We start from the raw sequence: 11,008 nt of genomic DNA on the forward strand, positions 1-11,008 counted from the left end.
GTGGGCTTGTAGATCATTGCGCTTGGTGCAGGGATTGGCCGTTGATTCTTTGTGGGGGGAGGGGGGGGGATATTACCTACTGCACATAAATAGGCAGAAGCAATCATTATGGTATGATTAAATGGGTGCTCAACAATCGGTGGAAGCAGTTGCGTGCATAAAATGTCTAGGAGTATGCCTATGGAGTGATTTAAAGTGGAATGATTACATAAAACTGATCACAGGTAAGGCAAATGCCAGACTGCTATTCATTTGAAGAATACTCTGAAACTATAGTCCACCAACAAAGGAAATTGCTTATAAAATCTTCTTTGGATCAGTACTAGAATATTGCTCTTCAGTCTGGTATTTGTGCCATATAGGATTGATAGGGCAAATAGATAAGATCCAAAGAAGAGCAGTGCTTTTACTTACAGATTCATTTAGTATGTGTGAAAGTACCACAGAGATCCCCAACTAACTCCATTGGCAAGTCCTGTGGAGAGGCTTCTACATCATGGTGTTGGTTATTGTTGAAACTGAGTGTGTAGATCCCTAGAAGAGTTAACCACTGTATTTCTTCCTGCTATGTGTATTTCATGAAAAGACCATGCAGATAAAATTAGAGAGATTTAAGCTTACATGGAGACTTAACAAAATTGGTCTTCCCACAAACCTTTCATGACTGGAACAGGAAAGAGGGGAAGTGACAGTGTTACATAATGTACCCTCTGCTGTACACTGGAAGATACTCTTACACTGTTCTATTCCTTAAGGTTTTCTTCATCTTTCAGTGAATAAGCCAAAAAGTTCAAAACTTGGTTGAAAGTGCAATAACATGCTAGTTTTTTTTTTACATTAACATTCTTGAATAAATGTTTCACAGAGTTCTTGCCGTGTGAGATTTGAATTTAGGCTGCGCCAACACACATTCTATTCAGTCTCAAGCTCTGTTGTCACTCTTGGGAGATTTCATTAGGTACTTTATTTAGTTGGCCGAATTACGTCATGGCGATACCTTTGTCACAGAATAATGTATGCTACCAGAGAGTATATTGATGTTGATGACTGAAGGACATCAGTAGTGATGCTGATTTTGTTAGATGGTGGATGACTCGGCCTATTTCTCTCTGTTGCTTTTTGGCATCAAGAGCACATTTACTTGCACCACTAAGGTTGTAGTGCTGTCCCAGTTAAAGTTGTTATTACACATTTTGATCTCAGCTGTTTATAGGATGACAGAATGGCACCACAGGCTGCCTGCAGCAGGGCATGCACAGTGAGCATGCCCTGTCTGGAATGCACTACAGAGAGCGCAGCCCTCATGGACACTGCTGTGAGGGCATGGGTGGAACAAGGTTACTGAAATAGTGAGATGGCTCCAGGCATCAGCTAAGCTATGAACGGCAATCTGCAGCCGTATGTGGAATCCCACTGAGTAATGCTATTGCTTCGGGGTAACAGAGTGACCAACAGCAGTAGCATCTGTCTACAGGATGAGGAGATGGGCAACTGGAACTGCACAATCCAGCAATGTTGAAAAAGCAATGGCAGCAGCTGTAATAGAGCCCCCAAGTGGCCTACTGAAAATCACATTATTTTTGACTTTATATACCAGAGATATGGCAAGGAAATAAAGTTAGCATTCCTTACATTCATAGTAATGACACATCTTTATTTGCACAAGTAATCACCGCAATTTCTGCAATTTATTGACTGTACTTCCTCTACATGTATACCTTTGCAGAAGTTGAAATTCTGTTTTATTATTTTACTCCTTTCTACTTGTTCACCATATTTTTGTTTCCTAACAATATTTTTCGGTTAAGGTTGTCACATCTGATTCTTGATTCCATTTCTAAATCAGTGATAGAAAATCTAGGATGGGATAATGACAATATTATGAAAAGGATAGATTGCCACTCGCCTTATAGAGGAGACAGAGAGTCACAGGCAGGCACAACAAAAAAGACTGCTATACATTTGTCCTTTTGGCCAAAAGGCCTTCTTCTGAAATATAATTCACATAAAGGGTGTTCAGCTAAGTTGTTAACCTCATACATTTCAAGAACCATTTAAAGATATCCTAATTATCTTTTTACCCAGATGATCTATAAGAACGTCTGCACTAAATAGCACACAGTCTCCTGTCTCATCAGTATAGGTACTGACACCAACTTCACTATTTCACTCACATCTGTAGTAATTTCTTCTGCTGGTAGTGTAGATTTGGAGATGATTTCAGTGGTGTTCCATTCTCTGAAATCTAATAAGTAGTTTAGCAGAATTCACTATATTCAGAACTTAAGATAGGAACATCAGTGTCTCTTGTGCAGAAGTTCATGATTTCATACCACAAAAAATGTTTATTTCATGTGTGGAAATCATGTTTTATAAACCAGGGTTATTAAATATTACACTTGTTCACCAAGAATGCACATGGAATACAAAGAAAACAGTTGAGTTGTAAACACAAAGGTGTCCTGAAAGATGGTGCCCAACAACAAAGAGGATTCAGTGAGTGCGTAAAACATTCACTGGAGAGGCACAGGCATGCTGTGAAGAGGATAAGAGACAAACCTGCAATAAACAGAGATGGGGAAAGAGATGTTACTTATAATCCACAGTTAAGCTTCATGGAAATTGTGTGTGTCTGAAATGAACAAATCCATTAGTGTTTACATAGGGTTGCAGTGGCTTCCATCTGTATCATGGAGTGAAAGGAGACACAAGAAATTATGTCACTGAGTTCTGATGCAATATCACGATAATAGGTTCTTTGATCGGAGTCTCCTGTATTAACAGTCAAGCGACATTAAAAAAAGGAAAGCAGAATATAAGATGTGTGCAGTATTGGGCTGAGGCAGCGGAGTGTGATCCTTTGGTGTAGAATTACTGGAGATTATTAACTAATCCTTATTTAATTAAAGAAAAATTAATGAGTAACAAATTTGGTCAGGTTCTTACCAAAGTGTTACTAGTTCTCCTAGAGGAAGTACCACTTGAAATATGTAGAGGTATGTGGTAGTAGCACAGTTGACACCTCACTCACGGGCTTGAAAAGTACAGATTCAGCTGTTTCCTGCTTGCTTGGTTGGACATGTTGCCATTGTAAGTTTGCCTACATGTTCACAGCTGGACCTTTTTTTACCTGGCATAATCTCTTGAGGTAGAAGTTATTGGCCTAGACCCAATGACCCAAGATAGATTAAAATGTTATGTTGTTGTTCATTGTTATCAAAGGAAGCCTTCTTTCTATCCAAAAGTCCTATATGTATTGCAGTACACAATGGGTATTTTGAAGACCTGAGTACATACATTGCCTGACAAAAAGTAAGGCACCCAGAAGAGGAGGAAGAAATGAGGCCTCTCAGTTTTGAGAGGGTATATGATGTTATTTCAGTGACTACAAAATTGAGTCTAATTTGCACAGAACTTCACAGTATGAACCTGCTTATCAGTATGATGATGCTTCATCACTGGCCTGTTTGTATTCATTGAGGCAGTTGGGAAGTGTTTCATAAAGCTGTTGTATCATATCCTGAGGGAAGCTGGTCCATATCTGTTGTAACTGGTGCTCAATATACTGGCACTGGGGCGGAGCTGGTTTCACACATTCTGTCAGTGACAGATCTGTACATATTGTTGACAAGGAACAACCTCAATGTCAAGCATACACTTCATAGATACATGTGCTGCCTGTGGACGAGCATTGTTATATTGAAAAATGGCACCACAGTATAGTCACACATGGGGTAACACATGAGAATGCAGGATCTTCGTGTGGCACTGCTGTGTGTCAGAATTCCCTGAATTAATACCTGTTTCACCTAATGGCTCCACACATCATGACACAAGGAGTAACAGTGTCGTGCATCTCCAAAACACTGGAAGAATGAGACCTCTCCCCAGGTCATCACCATACTTTCCAACATTGGTCATGCAGAGTAGTGCAGAACAGTGATTCATTGTTGAACACAATGTGACACCATTCATCAGCAGTCCATGCTTTCCACGTACGGCACCACTCCAAATGCAGCCGTTTGTGTTGTCTTAATGGCAGCCTACACATGGGACAGTAATTCCGTAGTCTGGCTGCTGACAGTCTCGGAGCAATGGTGAGTTGAGTACATTACTTGTTCTTGGATGGCTATTGCAGATGTGAAAGTGTTACGATGTGCTTGACGCACAATGTAGTGATCCCCCCTTGTGGTGGTCAGACATGGTCAACAGGAACCTTGGCTAAGAGTTGGCTGCCCGTACATGCAGTCCAACATCGGGCTACTGTCACATCCGAATGCACCACAAATCTGGATATTGCAGGATTCGACCAGCCTGCCAAATAAAGACCCACCATGAGGCCCATTTCAAACTGTGAGAACCATTTCAAATGTCATTGCTGATACCATTGCATCGCACAACTACACGGCATCACTATGTCCTTCACAGTGGTCAGTCAACATCTGATACTGTTCGTGTCACTAAATATAGTATGAGGCTAGATGACAACACTAAACATGAACACCACCAGTGCACTCTGGAAGCTGTTCTGCCTGTCAGAGAGAAGCGTATGAAGTTATATTGCCATCCGACTGTTTCTTCTGGATGCTTCACTACTTTTGTCAGGCAGTGTAAATGATGTTATGGGGGTGTTTGTGACAAATTTTTTGCAGTTGTCTTTTAGTTGATTTTGCTGGTATTTCTTGACACATTGACAGAAATAAAACTTGTTCTTTTGTCACAACGAATTGATCATTCTTAGATGCCACATCTTTTATGTTTCAATGGATGTAGTCTTCCCAATCATGTGTAGCAAATTTTGATTAGCAACAGTTTCAAATTAAACTTCTGTTGACTATATTGAATTTGTAATCACTCTCTCTCTTAGGTGTCTCGAGCTGAAGTCTCTCATTATAGCTGACCTTGACATTTTTATAGTAGTCTGAACCTCTGCATAAAGTGGCGGTCGGTTTGGTGTTCAAAACAGATAAATTCTGTTACAAGCGTTGTGAATGCATCTAAAATTACTTGTTGCATGTCAGATTTTGCAGAGTGAAATGTGGTTGAATTAGTTTCTTAGAGACAAGCAGTAGAAATGAATATATTTCAATTTATAAGAGTGACTATTGAATTTATTTTGGAAGGGAATTGTTGTCAACACATTTAAAGAAACATTTTGCCTAATTATGTTATACATCTGCAGTGGTCTGTAATGAAATTCAAGAGACAAATGTTACGTCAGCTGTGATTATCTCTTGAATTCCTTTCGAGATGACTAATGATATTCAACATAGTTAGGTGAAACAGGTTTGGTTGCAAACAATGAGTAGAAATTCATTTACTGAAGAGAATAGTTGCTGTGGTCAACCAAGTAAACATAATAAGAGAAGCAACTGAGGAAAATGGCTGCAAATATGGAAAAATGGAAAAAGAGGGTTTCCTCATTAACTGGGAAAAACAGAATTACTGTACCTTAAGTGTTTTGGAAAATGTGAGGGGTGAACAGCTTTTGACAGGCATGAGGCATATTTCTTTTTCCATAAACTTGGGAGAAGGGAACATGTGGAAAAGCCTGATATTGCATTGAAATATATGATACACAAATGCTGAAAAAAGAAGAAAATGCTTAATGGAAAGTCTAGAAAATTTATATTGAAGTTAAAGTTGTAGACAGTGTAGAGAATTTCAAGGAAGAGAGGTTGTATCAAAAAAGCAATAGCCTTCCAGGGCCATGTTAGTTTGGGGAGGGGGGGGGGGGGGCGTGAGGGGGAGGGGGAGGGGGAGGGGGAGGGGGGGAGACTGCTCTTGAATCAAAAACAAAGCGGCTAATTGGCTTTATGAAGCATGTTGTAATGAGTATTGTATGTTTGTAAGAAAAGTATGAGGAAAAAGTATGTAAGTAGTTGCAAGCATTGCTCAAAACTAGTATAACCACAGAGATTATTAAAATAAATTTTATTTTCTTTTTCCAGGAGGAGTTAGATGACAGCACAGACAGGGACCGCCTTGTCATAGATGAAGGCGAAGGAGAAGCAGAAAGTGTAGATGATGTACCAGAATGCCAAGGCTGCCACCAGATGGCAGCTCAGTTTGTGTGTGCTGGCTGTGGTAATCAGTGGTATTGCAGTCGTGACTGCCAGGTATGTTAAGTCTTTTTCAGCAAATAACTTTTATTTACAAATGGGATTTCTTGCCGATTTGTTTAAGTTTGCGTTGTAGTCTGGTAGATTTCCTCCAAAAACATGACTTGCATGTCTGTAATGTGAAAGATGCAGATTTTTTGCTGTCTAGGTGCAAAGACTGTGTTCTATATTTGAAACTAATTCTCTTTATTATCCTTCTCAACTTATACTGTGATGTTGATTATACGAAATGTATGATCTGTAGACCTTTCCTTGATCCTTAAACTCCCTAGTCTTCAATAGATAGTTGTCAGAAGACTTTGGAAATGATGTGTCTGCATCATCACCTGACACACTATGTGAGCAGTCAAATGACACCCCACCAGAAGAAACAGTCATAATGTCATTCTTTATCTTTCGGTTTTGGTTGTTGTGAAAAGTTGCATTTATGATGCAGCAACATATACTGTTATGCTGATATATTTCTTCATAAAAATACTGCAGCTTTGGTTGTTGTTGTTGTTGTTGTTGTTGTTGTTGTGGTCTTCAGTCCTGAGACTGGTTTGATGCAGCTCTCCATGCTACTCTATCCTGTGCAAGCTCCTTCATCTCCCAGTACCTACTGCAACCAACATACTTCTGAATCTGATTACTGTATTGATCTCTTGGTCTCCCTCTATGATTTTTACCCTCCACGCTGCCCTCCAATACTAAATTGGTGATCCCTTGATGCCTCAGACCATGTCCTACCAACCGATCCCTTCTACTAGTCAAGTTGTGCCACAAATTTCTCTTCTCCCCAATCCTATTCAATACCTCCTCATTCGTTATGTGATCTACCCATCGTATCTTCAGCATTCTTCTGTAGCACCACATTTCGAAAGCTTCTGTTCTCTTCTTGTCCAAACTATTTGTCGTCCATGTTTCACTTCCATACATGGCTACACTCCATACAATGAATCCTTTTAGTATGAAGCTACTTTCTTCAGAATACTTTTCATTGTACAGCAAACTATGTGCACATAAAACTTCACCTTCTCTCTTCATCCACATCCCTCTCCACTCTTCACCTGTTTTCTTGTTAGTTTGAGAGTTCAAGAAAAAATTTGGTTGTTCATGTAATTTGTAATACTGATAGTATTTGTATAATAAAATGGAGTTATATATATATATATATAAAACATTTTTTTGTGTGTTTGTTACAGGTTGCAGCATGGGATGAACATTCTGAAGTCTGCTCTGGCTAAAAGAGAATAACTGATAATTTTCTGTCGTCATTCCAGGACTTGTGTAATACAGCTTCTTGTGGAACAGGAACAGTTTTCAACTTTGAATAAATGAATTTGGTGAATGAAGTAAAGTGTATTTATTGAAGACCATATTTTGAAGGGTCTGTTTGTGAAGATTGTGCTCTGAACATTGACGTATATGTGGAACTGCTAATTCAGGCATGTTGTACTGGAAGTGTTTATTGTATCTACCAGTTGGTTGCAGGATGATGATATTGGTGGTGTTTTTGTCCAAGTTTGTTGTATGGAACTGTGAGAAGAGTACTGCTGAGATAGTGTGCATGCAAGTCTTTTCTAAACTTAAGTGCCAACTGATACTATGTTATCCTTGTACCTTTCTGATCCAAAGTTCAAATGTGTGCTGTTTCTCTTGTTTTATTCTAAGTAATTTATTTATAAAAATTCAGTAGGAATTACTCCTTCATTCTCATGTTATCCATATTTTTTAAACAGTATGCTGTCAGTTTACCCCAGTTTTAAGATACCAAATATCATTTTATTGTATTGTTTAGTGGCTCCATTCAGTATCTTAACAAAACTTGCATTGAGCACTTTATTTTGGAAGTTAATTGTGAAAGGGTGTTACATGATTATTGTACTACTTGTTTTGCAAACAAGAGCCGCAGATGACAATTGCTATGAACACGTGCTCAGTAGTCATATTTATTTGTAGCTTTCATTCTCCTTGAGGGGTTTGTGGGCTTTCATGGATTAATATTTGTCTGTTAATAAATTTTGTGTCTAGTATTTTGCTCATGCTAAATACTTGTGGAAAGTAATGTTATGTTACAGTAAACAGCAAATTGTTAGTAATAGCTTATAAGGAAAATGTTACAAATAAGCAAATGTGCTGCTGTTCAGCCAAGCAGATGAGACGGTTGTATCTGGCAGCAGAGTTATGTGTGTTGTCTGTAATGTATTATTTACTAGGGGAACAAGTGTGAATACCATTGTGTGTTAATTTTATGTTGTCACTGACACTGCTTCTGAAGAATGGGTGTTCTGAAGAATGGGTGATTTTCTTGTAGGGAGGTTTTTGAAATCACAAGTCCAGAATCAAATTTCCTTTCCTTGGGAAAAAGAATTGTGAGATATTCTTGATGTTTTCATTGTTTTTCTTATTTACTTAATCACAATTGGTATATCTGTATTATTAATGGAACAAGTGCTAAAATGCATGAATTTGTCTGACTAGTACTCATCTTCAAGGTAAAGATAAGTGATTTTTTTCACTCCCATTAAAAGTTTCACTATTTGTCTTTTGATGCTTTTGTTGTGTAAAGCCCCTAAATGATTTTTTGGCATAACTGGGGATGCTGCCCAGATTATTGTCAGTAGGCTTAAACTTTCTTAACACTACTACACAGAGCAAAAAGCAATAAACTAATAAAAGTTTATTTTTGCAGCAAAGACCAGTGTGATGCACAATGTGACCTTCATTTCATTTTCTTGTGCGACACTGCCTCAATTAATTCAGTAGTGCAGCTTGCCGTATTTAAAGTTTTAATTTAAATTCCAAGAAATAACACTAATTTAGCTTCATATGTTCATCATCTTTCCATCTTACTTTCAGATTAATCCTAACCATTCCAAAAACCGTCTAGTCAGAGTGCGAAAACTTTTTTTTTTCTCTGCATGCGATCAAGTGTGATAGTCAACTATCCATTTGTCAACAAAACAGAGTAGGGACAGAGGCTTGCTAATATACATAACCCTGTCACCATTAGTTATTTACTTCTAATATCATGTAACACTTTAAGTATTCAATTCCAAAGAGCTGAATGGTTGTGGAGTACATAAAAATCATGCAGTGACATTTATAATACAGAATTGACCCAAAATATTTTTGAGTTGACTACCTAAAGAGTACCTTGTACAATTTTTTTTAAAAAATATGTGCTATTTGCACACTACCATAATACATTTTCAGAGGAAAGCGTCTGCTTTTATGAGACGTGGATGTAAGATGTAAATGTTTGTAATTTTAGTTAGTGTGCCGTGGCTTATTGAAACACAGGCATGAAGTGCCCACTGCAAGTTTTGCTTGAAGTATTTGCTGACAGTGTGATCTGTGTAGAAGCAGAGTTATTTTGTTACCATTACACATTGTAATAGAGTAAGTAAGTTATAGCAAGAAACAACAAATGATCAGAAGAAGCATAGTCATTTTGTGTAAAGTAAGAAACTGTGCTGTGATATTAGAATTGTTACTGAATGGTTGATTTTTTGCTGGACTAGATTGAATGATACAACTGCCATGGAAATGTTTCTCTTTCTTGTATTGGTATGGAAGCATTAAATGACTTAATCTCTTGAATGTGTACTGCAACTTTCTGTGTTATTAAATTAGTTTTTTTAAACTTTATGGTTTCTTTTTTATTTCTTAATTTTACCTGGATATCAAAATTACAGCAGTAGTTTTTTTTCCTTTTTTTGGAAGGGAGGAGGGGATTACTTAACAACGTAGTCAGCTGTTTACACTCAATGCTGTCTTAGTGGTGTTTTTGGCTTTATGAAAGCATCGCGGAGGGTATGTTGCACAATAAATTCTTTATCATAGTTATCCCTCCCCTTATTGCTTTTCTTCCTTTTGGAAAATATCTTCAAGCAGTAGTTTTTTCTTGAGTGTTAGTGAAATATAAATATTAATTGTTCTCAAAGGAAAATGGGATGAGTAATTAGTATGCCTGTGAAGGAACATTTATTCGATCAGCATTTTGTTACAAACATTTTATGAAATATCATCAATTATCGAAATACAATTAAAGTGTGAGTCAAAAGTCTTGATTTACTTAGTGCAGCTAAGAAGGAAAGCCGGAGACTGATGATTGAATGTTAATTCTTGAAAGCAGTTGTCTGGGATGGGGAAGGACATACGAGGCATGGAGCGGTTAGGAGGATAGTGTGAGGCAGTTTGTTTGTGTGTGTGTGTGTGTGTGTGTGTGTGTGTGTGTGTGTGTGTGTGTGTGTGTGTGTGTGGCACAGGATATGCTAGAGAGAAAATTTTCACCTGATTATTTCAGACAAACTTGTGCTGGAAGGGAGTAACCAAATGACTCATGTAGGAGCTATTGATGACATTAGTGTTACAGTGTGCAGCAGGCTTGGCAACTGGATGGTCAAGATTGTGGTATCATACAGTTTGGCAGTGGCCATTCCTGTGAGTGGACAGTTGGTTACTTGTCATGCTCACATAGAATGCTGTATGGTACTGGCATTATAGCTGATGTACCTTGAGGTGACAAAAGTCATGAGATAGTGATATGATATGCACGTATAAGGATGGAAGTAGTATCACATACACATAGTATAAAATGGCACAGCGTGGGCGGAGCTGTCACTTTTGCTTGAGAGATTGATGTGAAAAGGTTTCAGACATGATTATGGACGCAAATGGAAATTAACAGACTTTGAACGTGGAATGGCAGCTGGAGGTGGATGCAGGGGAGATTCCAGTTTGGAAATCATTAGGGAATTCAGTATTCTGAAATTCAGTGTCCAGAGTATGTCAAGAATACGAAACTTCAGGTGTTACCTCTCACCACGAATAATGCAGTGGCCGATGGCCTTCACTTAAATGACTGAGAACAGCAGTGTTTCCATAGAGTTGTCAGTGCT

At 38.2% G+C, this 11,008-nt stretch overlaps 1 protein-coding gene across 1 annotated transcript in view; it reads left to right on the forward strand.

Moving 5' to 3' along the window:
• LOC124595214 (actin cytoskeleton-regulatory complex protein PAN1-like) overlaps nt 1–9,704 on the forward strand; it is a 553,071-nt gene extending 543,367 nt beyond the window's left edge. Inside the window, exons 10-11 of the mRNA XM_047133859.1 lie at nt 5,952–6,119; nt 7,307–9,704. Coding sequence (XP_046989815.1) covers nt 5,952–6,119; nt 7,307–7,348 — 210 coding nt within the window. The 3' untranslated portion in view covers nt 7,349–9,704. The remainder of the gene's footprint in view (nt 1–5,951; nt 6,120–7,306) is intronic.
• The last annotated feature ends 1,304 nt before the right edge of the window (nt 9,705–11,008 follow it).

The sequence above is a fragment of the Schistocerca americana genome, chromosome 1 (assembly GCF_021461395.2).
Source record: "Schistocerca americana isolate TAMUIC-IGC-003095 chromosome 1, iqSchAmer2.1, whole genome shotgun sequence".
Classification (NCBI taxonomy): domain Eukaryota; kingdom Metazoa; phylum Arthropoda; class Insecta; order Orthoptera; family Acrididae; genus Schistocerca; species Schistocerca americana.